Raw genomic sequence first — 19,244 nt, 5'->3', positions numbered from 1 at the left:
TCCTCCCGCCGGACCCTACTGCGCAGACTCTGGTTGTGAAGGATAAAAGTTTGCTATTGAATCCTTTTCCTAAATGTTGTTAATAGAAATCTGACTCCTCTAAATAATTACCTCAAATCTCTCTGCGTATTCTTTTGATGGGATGAGAGGAATGACTCTGTAACTTCTATTCTTGATTCATCGGGTTAATAAACTCTTTCAGGTTAACAGAGTTTATTAACCCGATGAATCAAGAATAGAAGTTACAGAGTCTCTGGGTTCAACACTACGTGTCCCTGACCACAGACAGATACCTGGTCAGTTCATGAAGTCTGACCCCCGACTATCTTTCCCTGAACCCTTTTATACATTAGACAGAGAATATCTAATCAAATAATGCATTCAAGAATGTGCGGTTCCCATCCTCCGATTGGGGCAACTTCCAAATTATGCGTCTTCGGATGAGTGGTTCCCCTTCTAAATATTCGTACTTGAACTTAAGGAACAGAACTTAAGTTCAAATTAACACACAACAGAAGACACTATATACACGTGAACAGCAGAAAATGTATAGACGCAATGCCCTATTTGGAGTCCTAACTGGCAAGCTTCTACAGCAGTCCTAATGACAACTGCGGCCAGTCACTGGGGGTTATATCCCAGACTCACAAACAGTTTTAATACACTTCTGCTGATTCACCGCCTCCCCAATGATCCCACACACAGTTCTCTGTCGACTGAAATGACCAGCGCTCAACCTGTTGCCTTCTTTACATTGTCATTCAGTGTCAGAAGAAAAGACCCAGCCCAACATTCAACCCAGCTAGCTTTCTCCTCGTTCGGCTTTCTGCTCGATCGCTTTTCTCTTCGCGCGGCTTTCTGTTCGATCGCTTACTTGTATTCTTGATTCAAATTTCTAAATTTAGACATTAACACCGTCTATACCCAAACCAGACAACGATAATTTAGGTTTTCCAATGTGCACAATTTTATGGAAAAGGTTTGTGTTCACCTTTGGTTTTTGTGAGACCTCTCGATGTCTGGATAGGTCTGGATGTTGTACCATAGACTTCAATGCAGTCGTTCTACTACCTTAAGAAATTAATACATTTGAATTAAACATATTCCAATTTTTTTTATAAATTAATCAATACTTATGTCCTCCATCAAACCTCATCCCCCATCGTCGGGGTCACCAAGTGAAGGATAAAAGTTTGCTATTGAATCCTTTTCCTAAATGTTAATAGAAATCTGACTCCTCTAAATAATTACCTCAAAGCTCTCTGCGTATTCTTTTGATGGGATGAGAGGAATGACTGAAGACGTCTCTTTCAGGTTAACAGAGTTTATTAACCCGATGAATCAAGAATAGAAGTTACAGAGTCTCTGGGTTCAACACTACGTGTCCCTGACCACAGACAGATACCTGGTCAGTTCATGAAGTCTGAACCACGACTATCTTTCCCTGAACCCTTTTATACACTAGACAGAGATTATCTAACCAAATAATGCATTCAAGAATGTGCGGTTCCCATCCTCCAATTGGGGCAACTTCCAAATTATGCGTCTTCGGATGAGTGGTTCCCCTTTTCTCATTGGTGCATCAAACTCCCGAATCCTTTCACCATCTGTAGGGGAAGACACATCCTGCCTGGCCTGTTTCTTATCACAAGAAAGACATCTAGTCTAGTAACCAATTCCTTTTAAGGAGAAGACAATTTAGGTAATTAAGAATCAAGACTCACTCAACCTATATAAAAGTGGGTGAGTGATTAACTGTTCAGGGCCTTAAACTAAACCTATGTTTGAGTTGGTGAGTGATTCAGTTTAAAGGGCCACATCAAACACATGTTGGAATGCACTTCTGCAAGCCCTCTTCACACAAACACCTCACTGAAAAGTCAGACAATTTTACTAACACACACAAACCTAGAATAAAACATGATAAAATAACTGGTATAATATAAATGTGAACAACAATCATTCAAACTGTAAATATCAAACCTTTGCTTTGGACCGGGTGATGAAACTTTATTGCAGTAAACACATTATAAGCAGAAAAAGGCCTAATATTCTATCAGTTGCAAATGACGTCAAAATTCCAAGATGACAGCGCCCATGAGGGCCGTAAAAAAGCTTCACGAACGTAGAACGGAAACAGCTACAGTCCACACCCACTGGTTTCAAGATGCACTTTCGGAACAGATAAGAGTGACATGAGTGACTGCGTGCGGGCTGATTACAGCTGCTGATGCTGACAGTCACGTCAATGTGATGACAGGAAAGTGAAACTTAAGGAAACAGAGTCGGTATAAAGAGCGCAGCTGACAGCGGAGCGTCAAAAACAAAACAGACCAAGGATGGGGGTTCAAGGCCTGACCACTTTGATAGAGACCAACCCGAAGGTCTACCGGGACGTCAAGTTCAAGGAGAGTCGGCTGGTGATCGACGGCAGCAACTTCCTTTACCAACTGTACTTGGGCTCACGTGAGTAAAATAAAAAGCTGTCATTGCAGTTTATTATTCTATACTTTATAAGTCTACAGGGCAGCTAATATACTTTACCTTTATGTTTGACCAACCAGCCAGTCTGCAGACTTCTTATAAATCATTTAAATGTTTCATTTATTTTTCATTTAAAGCTTTGTTTACCTCTTATATCTGTTACATAACGTGTAATGCCTAACAGCGCTTAACTGGATGACGTCAGTGTAATGGGAGTTTATTTGAGTCTAATATTTGTTGTTAAAGAATGAAAAGCTTCATAATTCCTCCATAAAAACTCCCTATAAATGTACATTGACGCTGGACTGGGACTCCGGGAGAAAAATGCATCAATTTAGTGCAAAGTTAAGAAGCTAAATATGAAAAAGTCTTTGAACCGTTTTTTGGGCTCGTGCACAAACTGTCAGAGCATGAAATCCAGAGACTGATGCCCATTGATGGAGACCCTAAGACAGAAGGTCAGATGCTCTCCAGCTCCGCCCTCTTGTCCAAATTAGCATAATTTCTCTGCAACATTCAGTGTATTATAAACATGTGACGTCAGTGGAGGGACGCTGGCAGTCAGTTTGAGTGAGGAGTGCTGAGAGAATACTTCTATTTGATCAACTGAGCAAAAGCACACATTATTCATGAATTGTGTTGTTTAGTATTTTAAATATTTAGAATATCATCAACATCTCAAATGATTTAAGAAATTTCAACAGATAGGGCCTTTAAAATCTCACACTGAAGGTACATGGTTTATGATTAGTTAATAATTCATGGTTTGAAATTAACAGAGCTGTAAACTGTAGAGCAGATAGATGATCAATTAAAATTTTAGTTTCCTGTCCGACCAATGGAAAGTTCCTGACTCTGGCTCCCCTATAGCTCTCTCTCTCTCTCTCTCTCTCTCTCTCTCTCTCTCTCTCTCTCTCTCCTCTCTCTCTCTGTCTCTCTCTCTCTCTGTCTCTCTCTCTCTCTCTCTCTCTCTCTCTCTCTCTCCTCTCTCTCTCTCTCTCTCTCTCTCTTCACAAAAGAAAGACATTTGAACACACCTGACGATGCACTGCAACAAATGCATTCAAAGGGAATTCATTTGGTTGAAGTGCGAAAAATACACACACATACACACCCATTAAGTATGCCTGCTTTTACAGCTTAAATCAACATGTTTACAGCCTGCTTCAAAAACCAAATAGGTCTGATTAGATCACGGGGACTTTGTTTCCTATTAACCTGTCTCATGAAATGAATGTGCAAAGTCTTTATTTAAATGTACAAACAAAAGAAAATATGCCACATTGATATGAAAAGAATGAAACTATGGGAGCAGCCTGCTTTTTGCAAAACCCTGCACTTCCTCGAGTGTCCACTAGAGGCTGGCTGCAGAAACACAGAAAGTCACGTACACACCCATAAAGCAGCCTGCTTTTACAGCTATAATCAACATGTTTACAGCCTGGTTCAAAAACCAAATAGGTCTGATTAGCTCATGTTTCGTTCAGCAGACACTGCATGGGTGGTGCGTTCTTTATAAAATGACTCATTTTGATTTAATGAACGATAGGTGTTATCCATAGTTAGGTGCGTAGCTAACCAAAATGACTAGTGGGTGCGGTGTAGCGGATTGATAAGAGGCTCTCAGCTGTTGTTAGTTTGACTGAAAGTGATGATATTTGGAGACAGCTATATAAACATATAATAAATGTGATTGCATTATTGCACATGTGTACAAGCCCTAACAACACACAGTAAAAATATCCCTGAACTGTTCAGATATTTCACTCAAACTACCAAAATGATTCACATGGTGGCGCTACAGGAAAAGTCAGAGGCTAACATCGGTCCTATGGAGGATAAATAGTGCATTAACAAACTTTCACAGCAATCAGTTGGACAGTTGTAATAATTGCAGTCTGGTCCACAGTGTTATGCATAGTGACCACAGCATGGATAAAAATAAACATGACTAAGGTCTGATGTTGCTGTAACCTGATATAAATCAGAGAACGAGCTGTGTGTAAATGAGTCTGTTTGTGAGGACTCAACTTCTCAGGGGATTTTCGGCTGCTATAAAGGAACATTGTGTTTCATTTAAAATGTGTTTATTTTTGCTTTTCGGTGATTTGGAGCTTTTTCCTTAAAAGATAAAAAAAAAGTCCATTTGTCCATTGTGCAATATGTATCAAAATCCTGCAGTTCCATGAGTGTCCACTAGAGGCTGGCTGTAGAAGCACAGGAAGTCACATCCACACCGATTCAAAAAGCCTGTTTTTACAGCAGACATGAACATGTTTAAAGCCTGCTTCAAAAAAACAAATAACCAACACTAAAAATGTATTTAAAGTTCCATATTAATGTCTTTTTTTCATTTAAAGGGTTTCTTCCCCCATTTGCATGAAGGTTTGTATCATTAGAAACTTGGTAGTATTATTGAACAGTCGTGCATCAGGCCCTCATTTTACCCTGAACGGCTCCATATTTGTTTTCTGTAAACGAGCCTAACCCTAACCCTACATTATTGGAGGTTGCTGTGGTTAGAGAGGGAAAACTACATCCCAAGTGTCTCTTTTTTCAACCACTAAAGCTTCAGACATATCACAGAAGGGCGTGACCTCACTGCCAGAATCAAAACTTAAAGTCGGCCATATTGCTTGGAAGCTATGCTAACAGGCTCTGTGGAGAAAGCTGAGAAGAACCGAGAATGTGAAAAAGTATTTTCAATTTCAAACGATATGGATGTGAAACGATGACAGTCTTGAGCTGAAATCGGATGTTTGTCACAAGACCTGCTTGTCGGCAGATGTGAGGACAAGGAGTCCAGGCTAACTCGAGCTGGGTCAGACTGGTGGTGTCAGAGCTCAAACTTTTTGCCAAAGGACACAGAGTGTCCCATGGACATAGAGTCTGTTTGTTGCCAGGAATTTCTAAGATGCCAATTCCTTCTGAAAGAAATCTTGGAATCAGTTGAGGAAAAGTCTGCATGTGTTGTAGTAAATGTCTGTAGAGCTCCGTAGCTTCAGTGGAACGACCTGCGGTGCTGTGCATTCTGGGAGTTCTTGTCTCTCATCCACGTGAACCAAATGACTTCTTAAATATGTTTTCAGACATGATGTTTGTCCGTTAAAATGTGTGGTTTCATTCATTTTTCTTTGCAGGTCTGGACTTTATTCGGGGTGGGCAGTATGCTGCGTTTGAGGAGCTTGTTGAGAGGTTTGTCAAGGCCCTCAAAGACTGCGGCATCTCACCGTACGTGGTGCTGGATGGGGGTGCTGATCTTACAACCAAGAAGGATGAAACCGTTAGATTAAGATCAATGGATCGGATCAGGAAAGCCAATCAAGCGATGGAGGGAACCATGCAGGCTGTGAATGGGATCAATGAAGGCCATCAAAAATCTCAGGAGGGCAAGGTCTTGCCACACATGGCCAGTCTGGTGTTCAGGCAAACCCTGGCCCGGCTGGAGGTCCCGATGGCTCAGTGTTATACAGAGGCTGACCAGGAGATCGCTGCCCTGGCCAAGGAGTGGAAGTGCCCGATTCTCTCCAACGACAGCGACTTCTTCGTCTTTGACCTCCCAGGGGGGCTGCTGCCCATTTCTCATTTCCATTGGAAGGCGATGAAGAGGATTGACTCACAGAGCTACATCCCTTCTAAGATCTACTACTCCTCCAGCTTCTGCATTGTCTTTGACATAGAGCGCCAGCTCCTGCCAGCCTTTGCTGCCTTGGCTGGAAATGATTTCATGAAGCTGGACAGGATGAATGCTTCTATTAATTGGGCTCAGTTTGCTCCAGAAGTCAATGGGAAATCACCACAGCACCTGAAGGGGCTGCTCTGCTGGCTGAAGAAGTTCAAGCAACCCGAGGAGGCCTTTGAGGCAGCACTAGGACTGTTGGGAGAGTTGAGTGAGGAGAAAAAGGCAGAGGTGAAGAAGGGCTTGAATCTAGGCATGGAGGCGTACCAGTTTCCTCCAAGCTCCTTGAAGAGGTTCTTCATTCATGGGGTTGCCCCTCCATACCCAGAAGTGGAAGAGGTAATTAATATGTTATCATTGAAGAGGTTTTGGTGCATTTTCATTTTCTTAGGCTCAGACTGTCAGTGAGACAAAGTCCTTCCTTTGGACTCTGGGAAGTTAAACCAGTCAAAGGATGAACTCTCATCTTAATTTTGATGAACAAAGATAGTATTTAATGTCTGCTAAAACGCTCAACCATCTCAGACCTTTCAGTATAATATAAAGAACATTTGAACACACCTGGTTAAATGTAGTTTTGTCCTGTCCTCCAGAAGATGGCAGGTTGGGTCTTGCAGCCGTTGATGCAGGCACGGCTGAATTCAAACTTCTTCCATGTGCTAATGCGCAAAAGTATTAACCTCAGCTGCCTGGTGGACAGGGCAGACTTTCCCAGTGCTCACCTGACATCCAGGCCGATACGCCAGGTGATGTACAGGCTGCTGCTGGGCAGAGGAGAGACTCCAGTGGAGGAGCATGACAGAGAAGGCTTCGAGCTGAAAACCTTCCAAGTCCAACCTGCTGCCAGCGGGGTCCCTGAAGACCTGGACCTCAAGTCACTGAACCAGGTGAAGCTTTCAGACGTTTGTTCCTTGCATGACTGTGTTGAGTGCTCTCACTATTATCACCCATAGAATTCTTTCTTCACTGACAATACACGAGCAGATGCTACCCAACTTTTACCTCCCATCTAATGCCAAACTTTACGAAAGCTGTTTTTTTTACATCTTCACTCCTGAAAATTTACATTTTACCATCACATGTTCTCCAGAAATTATTGACGAACACACCAAAGACAAAATACGCAGATGATAAGACCAGAAGAATAAGTGGCACAGCAGGCATGATAGTTTACACTCGTGAGCACAGGTGGTAACCATGGTAACCATTGTATTGAGTTTGAATGTGTTTTGTAAGTGTGTTCCAGGTGTGTGCAGCACTAAAAGTAAATTATGTTTTCCCAATGATGGTGCTAACTGATGGACCCTCAACTTTAGCAAATCACTTGATCTAGTCTGATTGTAGCGAACCCCAGCCAGACAATGGTGAAGCTTACGGATGTTTTAGAGTCTTTATTTATGTTCAGCTTTAGTCCTTATTGTGAACATAAATCTAGTTTCTCCATGAAACAACGTAAGAGTTAAATAATGAATAGCATACAATTAGCTCTTTCAAACACAGGTACCGTAAATTCCGTACTATTGAGCGCACCTGGATATAAGCCGCACCGGCTAAAATTAAGTAAATAAATGTATTTGTACATATATAAGCCGCACTTGATTATAAGCCGCAGGTGTCCACGCTATAACAAGAGCTATTTACACAGACGTAGGCTACCGGTAACATCCGCAAATACTGTAGCGTCCGTACGGACGTTAAAGGACGACGAGAGCGTTCAAATAATAACTTTTAATAACCCGATCACTGTCGGCCGTGACCACGCCGTTTACAGCAGAGAGCAACACATAACTTGCCGTAACAATCCAACTTTCTCCCCCAGCGTTCTCTCATACAGCCACTCAACACGTTCTCGCTGGTGCATTCACTGACTCTCCACATAATCGGAATTATGAACACATTATCAACTACTGACTTTACAACATGAACCGTTACAATACGAAGCCTAGCCGACGGTGTCTGTAACACGGCTGATGAAAAAGATGACCGTAATATATTTCACAAGAAAAAGTCCATCCATTCACTGCCTCAGAATGACTTCATTACTCACTTCCTCAGTCTCTGTTGTCGCTGTCAGTGTCATCTTAACGTGCAGCAGCTCTGTTAGCTTCTTTGACAGCCAGGTCGATCGCCTTTAACTTGAAAGCTACATCATATGTATTTCTCCGTGTGTTTTCCATCATGAGGGTGCGTGCATGAAGCGCAAAATGACTGATATTAAGATCCGACGTGACGAAGTCAAATGTTTTTGCGGCAGAAGCTCATTGTCCCCCATAAAAAATCCATGCATTAGCCGCACCGGAGTAGAAGCCGCAGTGCTCGAAGTGTGGGAAAAAAGTAGCGGCTTATAGTCCGGAATTTACGGTAAATAAAACAATGCTAAGGTGCCAAAAAGCTAGCGTGACCACAGAAAAGAACTTAAAATTAGCATGACCATATAAGCAATGCACAATTAAACAATTAAACCATAGAAATACCTTGTTCCCCTTCCAGCGAGGCGCTTAATTTACACAATAAGATAGTGTCCCTCTCTTGTTCTCTGCTCCGCATATCTGTTTCCCTTGTTTATATCAAGTCATGCATTTTTAGATAGAACGTTCACTTCTGCCCAGTGATTACCAAAATAAAAGACCCGTTGAAATCAAAAATTGCACAAATAAAATAACACTTTACAATAACTGGTTACTCAAAGAAGAGTGATTTAAGTCTGTTACACTGATACTGATTATCAGCCCAGATTCATAGAGAAGAGATTTATTCTGGTAGATTAAATACGTATGTAAAACCCCTTCACATTTATGGAAATCTCCTGAATAACTCGAGATTAATCTATGTAATCAAACGGCTGCATTACATTTTCTGTAATGTACATATCTAATTAACAGGAAACATTAAAAGTGTAACTCAAAAACGTTAGTTACGTACTGTAACTCCAGATTCTATGAGTATAGGCGCAGCCCTCTAAGGCTATCGCTATTGGGTTTATCCCTCGCGCGCATGCGCAGCACTGACGAGTTGTAGTCCACGCCCACCCACGATGTGGGCCCCTCCCACGGTCAACCTGCCGGTATATAACCGGAAGGGACCGTGTGTTCTGTTCCCCAATAAAGGGCTTTTCTTCAGCCGTTACGGAGTCAGTGGGGCCCACCGCTTAGAGGGCTGCGCCTATACTCATAGAATCTGGAGTTACAGTACGTAACTAACGTTCTATTTCGTATAGGCTTCGCCCTCTAAGGCTATCGCTATTGGGTTAGAGGCGAAGCAGGATGTAGTCAATGCCACACTGGGTCCGGAAGGTACCACAAGCACAACAACACCCCGAACAACCATTTTCCGCCTGACAGCATCAGGGGAAAAAATGGAACATCCCACTCTTACGCAGACAGAGTGCTGAGCACTGAGTGAGACATTGAGAAACGGGAAGCATCCCGTAGATAAAAACGCACAAAGGAGCACGGAGAGGACCACGAAGCTGCCGTGCAGATGTCGTCCACCGTCACGCCCCCGTGCAGGGCAGCCGAGGAAGCAACTCCCCTGGTGGAGAGCGCCTGAATGCCCGCCGGAGGCTCAGCTCCTGAGGCGATAAAAGCCTGTGTGATGGCGTCACACAGCCAGTGTGACAGCCGCTGTGTTGACAGGGGCTGTCCCACAGAATGTGCCCTGTAGTGTACAAACAGCTGCTGGGAACAGCGTATGGCAGCTGTGCGCGCAACATAGCATGCCAGAGCGCGCACTGGGCACAGTAGGTGAGAGGTCACCTGCTCCCCAGATGTGTGGGGAGGAGGAAAAAACCCCTCCAGCGTGATCACTCGCGACTTGAACTCGCTAGTGATGACTTTTGGCATGAACGCCGGGTTTGGCCGTAATACAGCCGAACTACCGTCCTCCTGAATCCTGAGGCAGGACGGAGCCACAGAGAGAGCTGACAGCTCACTGACACGTTTTGCTGACGTCAGAGCTAAGAGCAAAACCGTTTTAGCCGACAGAAAACGTAGGGGAATCTGATCCAAAGGCTCAAACGGCGCCACAATCAGTGCGCGCAGCACCAGTGCCAATCCCATTGCGGGGCCAGGCTGCGCACCACCGGCCAAAGCCTCTGTACCCCTTTTAAACACCGCTTCACCAGCGGGTGGCCAACACCGAACGGTCACCAAAACCTTCGTGGCATGATGAAACTGCAGCCGTGTATGTTTTGATAGTGCTAAATGCCAGATTTCGGTCCACTAAGAACTGGAGGAAAGAAAGCACTTGAGGTAGAGGACACGCAGTAGCGGAGAGTTCTCTCTCTCCGTACCAGCGTTGAAACGCAGCCCACTTTGCGGCGTAAGATGCCGTTGTGGAGGCAGCCCGAGCGCCTTGAATAGTGCGCACCACATCCTGAGCCAGCCCCATACTTACCAGATGTGTCCGCTCAGCGGCCAAGCCCAGAGACGCTGGCCGATGATCGGGTGGCTCGTGAGCACGCCCCTGCCTGCGAGAGGGCATCCCCCCTCCAAGGGATTTCCCAGGGCTCGCCTGACGTCATCTGACGTAAACACGGGAACCACATCGCATGCTCGCGCAGCGGGGCGATCAGGATGGCGCACAGCTTCTCCTTCCTCACTCTGTCCAGGAAGCTCGAAATCAACGGGACAGGGGGAAATGCAAAAATGAACGTCCTCGGCTATAGCCGGTGCGAAAAGGCGTCCACCCTGAGAGGAGGGTCGTCCTTTGCGCTCAGGGAGAACCAAAGGGGGCACTGTGCATTTTCGCGTGCTGCGAACATGTCCACCTCTGCTCTGCCGAACCTTTCCCATAACTGGGAAACCAGGTCTGCATGAAGGGTCCAAGATCCCGGACGAGGACCCTTCCTTGACATGATGTCCGCTCCCCGGTTTAGTTCGCCGGGGACATACAGAGCACGGAGAGAAAGTAACCGTGTGCTCGCCCAGACCAGCAGCTTTCTGGCTATGCCGAGAAGCTGGGCTGACGCCCTGTTGTCTGTGCTGATCAGCACATGATGATTTTTTTAGCAGAGGGATGCGTCTGTGAAAAAACTTTTTCTCTGTATTTTTCTTTTCTTTTGTGATACGTGACGTAGCCCTTCCCAGGGCCAAGTCCAATACAATGGATAAAGGAACGCGGAACAGACGTCTCCGCTGCAGCCGGGGATCGATGCGTTAACAAAGAAACACCGCTGCAGACGTCTCATGTGGGGCAGGCCCAGAGGAATAACGACATGGGCCGGCATGCCCAGCAGCCGCATGACAGTGAGATCTGTCACCGTGCTGTGTGGCTTCACTCGGCTTAATAGTCCTCTCAGCGCCTCCAACCCTCTGCTGAGGGAGCCGCGCTGACATGTCGGCCGAGTCCAACATCACCCCCAGGTACATTATGGACCGGGATGGGATGGGGGAGCTTTTCGCCCAGTTCACTATGAACCCTAAGCTCGATAGATGAGACAGGAGCGCCCTCATCTGGAGGGCTGCTTCCTCTCTGGAGCGAGCCAGTAACAACAGGTCGTCCAGATAAAATAACACTCTCATCCCTGCCCGGTGAAGCGGAGCCAGAGCTGCTTCTACGCACTTGGAGAAAGTGCGCGGAGCCAGGGAATAACCGAACGGCAGACGGTTGTATTGGTACGATGTCCCCTCGAACGCGAAGCACAGGTACTGCCTGTGTTTCGGGAGGATGAAGACATGGAAGTATGCGTCCTTTAGGTCGATTTCTATGTCGTAGCCCTTCCCAAGGGAATCCCCGCTGACGTCACGCAGGGACTCCCCCAGTGGGCCAATCCAATCCAGCGGATAAAGGAACGCGGATAAAGGAACGCGGATAAAGGAACGCGGAGCAGACGTTTTCCGCTGCAGCCGGGGATCGATGCGTTAACAAAGAAACACCGCTGCAGACGTCTCATGTGGGGCAGGCCCAGAGGAATAACGACATGGGCCGCCGCCATCATGCCCAGCAGCCGCATGACAGTGAGAGCTGTCACCGTGCTGTGTGGCTTCACTCGGCTTAATAATCCTCTCAGCGCCTCCACCCTCTGCTGGGGGAGCCGCGCTGACATGTCGGCCGAGTCCAACATCACCCCCAGGTACATTTTGGACCGGGATGGGATGGAGGAGCTTTTCGCCCAGTTCACGATGAACCCCAAGCTCGACAGATGAGACTTACTTGATGAGATGAGAGCTACTTCTTCTCTGGAGCGAGCCTGTAACAACAGGTCGTCCAGACAAGATAACACTCTCATCCCTGCCCGGTGAAGCGGAGCCAGAGCTGCTTCTATGCACTTGGAGAAAGTGCGTGGGGCCAGGAAATAACCGGACGCGAAGCGCAGGAGCTGCCTGTGTTTCGGGAGGATGGGGACATGGAAGTAGGCGTCCTTTAGGTCGATGGACGTGAACCAGTCGTCCTGGTGAACACACTCCATATGTTGATTGTCAACATATGAAAATGGTCTGACCACAATCGATTTATTAGAAAAAGACAGGTCGAGGATGGGCCTTATCCCGCCTGTCTTCTTCCGCACGAGAGAAGTAGCGGGGTAATAACCCCGGCTCTCCTCCTCTCGCTCCACTCTGGAGATGGCACCCTTCGTCAAGAGCTCCTGCAGCTCTGACCGAAGAGCCAGGCGTCCCTCCCCGGATGGCATCATCGTCTCCACTACCCCATTGAATCGTGGAGGGGGAGACACAAACTGCAGGGTGTAACCCCGTTGAAGCAGTCTGTCCAGCCAGCTGTCCAGGGAACATACGTGCCGCCACACGGAGTAATGCTCCGAGAGCGGGCGTACATGTAGAGGAGGCTCCGCCCCCTGTCCATCAGCCACGTCAGCGCCCCGACCACTGCATGAGGAGCAAGCTCCCGTGCAGCCCAAGAGGGGGCCGAATCGACAGGGCTGTTGGGGAGCCCGCAGAAGCTCACACACAGGATGGAGACGGGAGAGAAAGGTCCAAACGACGCGCCGAGCCAGCGCTCGTGGGCTCATGATGGCCCCCCCCCCCCACCTGTCCGCCGGAGAACTCACTGAGTGAGGAACACTCCGGTGAAAAAAAGGACTGAGGAGATAGCAGGTGTCTCGCGGCCGACGTCGCAGTTGGCTCATACAGCCCCGCTGGGTTTCCTTAGCACAAAAAAACGAGCTGGCTGTACGCTCATTGTGGGACTAGACTGCCAGTCTCGACATGGAATGAGCCAACAGGGACAAATTTTATTAGCCGCAGCAGAGGCCTGGTAGGCACACTGGTGCGACCTGTCCGTCAGGCGCTCTGTTAACAGATCCCGGCTCGAAGGAGGGACAGGACGCCGCCCCGAACCCCCGGCCCGGACCCCGAAAACGGCCGTCAGGTTAGCCTCCAAAGGCGGCACCGGAGGGAACCCACGGTCCGCCACCCCCCCCCACTTTTGTGATGGAAGTGTAGGTGGAGACCGGAGCCCTCAAGAGCCTCGGATCCGCCGCTGCCCCCTCCTAATAGGGGATCAAAGCCGGGAACCGCGGCCACACCGGGTCTCGCCGGACCGGCCGGAGAAGCGGAAAATCCCCCGCCATCTCATCGATCGGCTCCACCTCACGTGCCACCGGCACAGTGAGGCCCCGTCGGGCTGCAGCCGTTCTAATGATTCCCGGCAGCTCCTGAAGCAGACCCCCCACCACCGGCGGGGGCCGAGAGCGGCTCCCAGCCCCCACCACTGGCGGGGGCCGAGAGCCGCCCGCAGCCTGATTCCCAGGGGAGCCTGGGCAATTTAATTCGGCTCTCTGAACTATCCGAGCGGCTCCCGGTCCCCACCGACGGCGGGGGCCGGGAGCCGCTCGCAGCCCGATTCCCAGGGAAGCCTGGGCAATCTGACTCGGCGAGCCCTCCCGCAAGGGGGGGGGGGGAGGGATGGGAACCCTGACACTGACCCACGGATGGAGTACGGTGAATCCGCAGACTCCTCTCCATGGTCCAACATGTCCATCTCCCGTTCCGTTGTGCATTCCCCCACCTGCCACACCGGCTCTGCAGCTACAGCGAAGGCTTCCGCTCTCCGCTGCAGGTCATCACGGGGAAGGCGTAGGCAGCTGCTACCCATTGCCCGTGAAGTTAAAGCCAGGCTGGCATGCTCTGGCCCAAGGCAGGCCTCACAGAGACGGTGGGAATCAGCCGGCATGATGTACCCGGTCTGACACTCTGGACACACACGGATGGAAGAGGTAGACATGGTTAATTTATGTTTCTCTTACAGGTGCTTGTTGCATACTTACTCGCTGAAGAAAAGAGGGAACAGAACACACGGTCCCAGCCGCTTATATACCGGCAGGTTGACCGTGGGAGGGGCCCACCTCGTGGGTGGGCGTGGACTACAACTCTTCAGTGCTGCGCATGCGCGCGAGGGATAAACCCAATAGCGATAGCCTTAGAGGGCGAAGCCTATACGAAATAGAACTGTTCCTCATCTCTCTCTCTCTCTCTCTCTCTCTCTCTCTCTCTCTCTCTCTCTCTCTCCCCATCATGAGGGGGCAGTAGAGTCCACACTATTACAAGAATCTGTGTCTTTCTATCCATGCTCCGTGCAGTTGAACAGAATCAACTATGAACTATAGAGTGGAGAAAAACATCCTGGAGAACAGGAAACAGAATGCAGCAGGTTTATTTAAATATATTCTGTTTCAATCTGGTGTGCTATAAACAAAGTAGTATTGAATTTAACCACACTGTTCCCCATTAACCTTTGACCTCTTGTCTCCAGGTGGAGCCCTCTGTGCGTCTGCAGGTGTTACTGGAGGCTCTGGGGGTACCTGAGGCCTCTCTGGAAGGACTGCAGCCTCACCTGCGCCTCCTGGTGGCAGTTACCTGTTTCTGGCTGCAGAGAGCCGAGCCTAAACCGGACGAGACTCTGCTGAAGGCGCTCCTGCTGGGAATAAGTCATGGACAAAGAGCAGGTAATAAATGAGTCCCAACATAATGTTAACTCTCAGGATGAATCTGCTGTTTATTGTCTCATTATTTATGGAGATGTAAGGAGCAATGCAAGAAAGAGCACTGTTCAATCCTCAGTGTGTGTTTGTGATTCAGCTCTGAATCTACCCCTGGACCCTGATGTCCTCCACTCCTTCAACCAATGGCAGGGATGCCTGAGGCAGAGCGTCTACATGAACCAGCTGCTGGGCTTCCCCTTACCTGAACCACAGATCGCACGGTGAGTTCAAGGACACAGCAAACTTCACTTCCTGACGTCAGCTAAGTGGCACCTGTGATGATAAATCTCCATCTTTTCCCCCTGATGTCCTCCAGGTGTTACGAGGGAACGTTGGTCCACAGGCTGGTCCACATGTTGAGGACGAAACAAAAACTGAAAAAGTTTTTGAAGAGCGAACCCGAGGAAACGAGAGAGTACCACAGCATGCTCGCCATCGTTCAAAGTCTTCACTCTGAGAAGGCGTTGACACTGGTGAGAGTGAAACAGCGGGAACAGGACCCCGTAAAGGACCTGACTGCCACCCTGAAGGACTTCTTCTACCTGTATGAGGAAGAAGAAGTCAGCAGTGCTGTCCAAGTGCACAAGGAGCTTTTTCTGGATTATAAGCTGTCCGTGAGGACTCGGTTCAGATCGAAGGAGAGGAGCAGCCGCTGTGACAATCCGATCATGGCTCGTAAACAGGAGTGCAGGGGCCAGGACATCCTCACTGACTGAGGGTCTCACTGACCTCCTTTAGTCCTGACGTGGCGCTGTTTTTATCATGACAACACCAGGGGCCGAATTCACGAAGCCTCCTAAGCACCGAGTCGCTTTGAATGAGAAAATTCTGAATCAGGAGATTTTCTAAGAGTTTCCCCTTAAAGTTCAGACTAGATTGTTTTTAAATATGAACGTTGTTCACAAAGTGTCTCAGCCCTGAAGAGAGACCCTCCTGAGGTGTCAAACTGTGAGCAGGAGCGAGAAAGACTTTTTACAGGATGAAGATTTTCTCAAACTGAGAGAAAAAAATAAATAAAAATAATTTCAGCTACCTAGGCTTTTAGAAATTGAGCAAATGATTCAAACGCCGTACTCACTTAGATAGAGCGTCCGCTGTCTGCACCCTGTACCTGACGTCAGGTGGGATCCAAAATCTCCGTTTGTCGGAGCGGAATTTTCCCCACCGGCAGCTTCCTTCAGTCCAGGCTCAGGAAGCAATCAGTGGAACGTCCATCCCCATCCCTCGTCGCCATAATGTCGTGGAAATTCTCCTTTGTGAGGTGGAGAGTTGCTAAGTCTCAGAAGAACTTCAGACTTCGGCGTCTGAATCAGATCTCTTTAATAACACGCAGCTTGGAGAGGAGGCCGCAGTCTGCAGCGTTCTCTCCCAAACCTTCACATTTCAAATCCTTATATGCAATCCAGAGAGGAGGTTACCTTACAGTGACACATACACATACACTGGGATTGTTATACCTTTAAGGAGGCAAACAAACCGGGTAAATATTTGTACGTGTTGTAAATAATCGTCAAGATGGTAATAATCTTGAAACTAAGAGAAGAAATGTAATATGGGTTGAAATGTATACGTTTTATACTTCTTCCTGCTCCTTTTTTGAATACTACTGTTCTGTTTTTTTTATTTATTAAAATTATTTTTATGTTGTTTTAATGTTGTTAGGAAATAAACAATCAATTGTTTTGTCGATTTATTAAATTACATTTACAAAAACATAATATATATTCATATTTCTGGCTGTTGGTATATATGTCTTTAAAGTACAAACAGGTTTTATATTTTGAATGCAGTTTTTTATACCTTTATGTAATAAAAACATTTGAATGTGTCTGTAACAAATCAAATAAATAGAATAAATCACGTACTTCATCTTTATCATGCAGCGTGTAAACCTTCATCATGGTCTGCGCACCTACGAGCATTATTCTGTCTTTCTTTGACAGATGTTGGAGGTCGTCTTTGTGTTTTTGTGTCCCTCTGCTTCCATCGCTGCAGCACCTGTTGACCTGATAACTGCTCTCATATCTGGCAAACCCAGGGGCGTCCAAAACAGCCGTGTGTGTGTGGGGGGGCCTTCAAAGCTTTTCTGGTCCAATCTAATCCTGAAACTCCTTTTCCCCATTTCAAGATGCACTTTGGGATCAGATAAGATTTACTTTAGTGACTAAGTGAAGACTGAAGCTTCCAGCACAAGAATACAATTACACATGGAAGAGTGAAGCAGGTCGAGTGTCGCCTTATAAATAAGATCCAGATCACTTGTCTTTGGTATTTTGTTAAACGTTTTAAATAGTTGAATTTTCCGTGATCTCTCCTGTTCGGAGAAATTTCTCTTTGTTTGAAAGTTTGTTTAAAGGTGACATATTCCACTAAATCCCCTTAAAAAATTTCTCCCCCCAGAAAATGTCTGATAACAGACAGGATGCTGGTCAAACTGTTAAGTTAAAATACTCGTTACATAATTTTTTTCCAGACCTAAACTCTGCTGTGATCATTCGATATTATCACCCTACATGGTGTTCAAGTGCTCATTTTTCTGTGAAGTTTGTTTTAAATAAGTTATTTGAGGTTAAAAAACGGGATTTTACGTCACACATGACGATGATTGACAGCCGCGGATCTTGCGTAGCTCTCCTTGTGAATATCAGTTGCGTCGTTAATGAAAGCCGAGGAGCCATTTAACTTTTCAGTTCAGGTTTTTCATCTTTTTTAAGGTCAAAATGAGTTGTTCTGCAGTAAACTGTTCTAACCGACATGCGGATTCTAAGGGATCTTTGCAGTTTTTTCAGTAAGTAAAAAAAGATTTGATTTACGTGTCAAGTGTTATTGTAACCGAGCGGGTTGACTATGCATGAACTTGTGAAACTATAAAAGAAAGAAGTACGGAGTCTGTTATGAGTTGAACATTTGTCTGCTCCTTTATTGCCGCACACGGCGGGAGCACCCCGCACGGGTCCCCAATCACACACTTCCGTCCCTTGAACCTTTACAAAATAAAAGCCAACCTGCATAACATAATAAAATAGCTTACATAATCTAGCAAGCTAACACATAAGCGGTCTAAGCTAGGTTACTTATCCAGCATGATTTATGTTTTTTTTATTATTACAGTGAGCAAATAATAAAATAATAACTGACTTGCAATGTTTCTTGATATTGTTATATCGTTATTGTGATTGGAATTGTATTTAAAACCAAGAGATCGTAATAAAAGATCAGCTCATAGGTTTATTGACTGTACATTTTTAGTCTATTACAGAGACTAACAGAAAGGTGAACGCAAACATTAACAACCTGCTGCGGTTTAATGAAATATTAACGAACGATTCACGGTTGTTGACACGGATCAACGAGCATCATGCTGTTTAAACCTGCCAAATATTATGCATTGGCTTCCACATACACTACCAATTCAACAGTCACAAGTTCATCATATTGTAAATTTAATGACGCTCGTTGAGAATTTGAGTTATAAATTGACTAAACCTGACCAAACTACAAACACTGCTCATGCAGGAGACCGGCGTTACACATAACAGGTTGCTGGTATGGTGCTCAGGAGGAGACATATAGGCTCAATGAAAGGAGGCATAAAGATCACGTTTTTCCCAAAATACATCAACATGTTTTTTTAAATGTCATGAATTCATTTTTTTATTTTGCGTCAATTATCGTTAACGAAGATCAGTTATCTTTTTATAGCTAAACAAAACTGAACATCACATTAAAAATGATTTCAACATTGACATGTATGTCTTTCTATTTCGCTCTTTATTTCTCTATTTTGAAATGGGCATTGTCTTTGTCGTCTCCTCCTTCTAAAGCCAAGTCATCATAACACCGGTTCATTGCCCAAACATACCTTTTTTGACTATAGAATATTTCGGTATCTATTCCAAACTGATGCAAATGTTTCAGTAGCAATTGAGGGAGAAACAGATTATTTCGGACGGACTCATGTGTGAGATTAATGTGTCATTAGTCATTACGCACTGAGGAGAAAGCTGAAACAGACAGAAACTTAAACTCGTTCACCTGTTCTGTTGTATCTTCATTTATCAGAATAAAGTGTGATCTACACTGCCTATACTGTGGTCTTTAACATCTTCTCTTTCAAATGCTCACAGACTCATTTGGTCATTA

The 19,244-nt window shown here is 46.2% G+C and overlaps 1 protein-coding gene across 1 annotated transcript; it reads left to right on the top strand.

Moving 5' to 3' along the window:
• Positions 1-2,077: 2,077 nt before the first annotated feature.
• LOC306823719 (single-strand DNA endonuclease ASTE1-like) lies at positions 2,078-16,975 on the top strand. The gene is made up of 6 exons (XM_079343496.1): positions 2,078-2,466; positions 5,625-6,502; positions 6,757-7,050; positions 14,873-15,065; positions 15,199-15,322; positions 15,418-16,975. The coding sequence occupies exons 1-6, from the start codon at positions 2,340-2,342 to the stop codon at positions 15,815-15,817; spliced, it is 2,016 nt and encodes a 671-aa protein (XP_079199622.1). The 5' UTR covers positions 2,078-2,339; the 3' UTR covers positions 15,818-16,975.
• The last annotated feature ends 2,269 nt before the right edge of the window (positions 16,976-19,244 follow it).

This window comes from Symphodus melops (genome assembly GCF_947650265.1).
Source record: "Symphodus melops genome assembly, chromosome: 5".
Taxonomy (NCBI): domain Eukaryota; kingdom Metazoa; phylum Chordata; class Actinopteri; order Labriformes; family Labridae; genus Symphodus; species Symphodus melops.
This window is presented reverse-complemented; position numbering and strand designations above follow the sequence as displayed.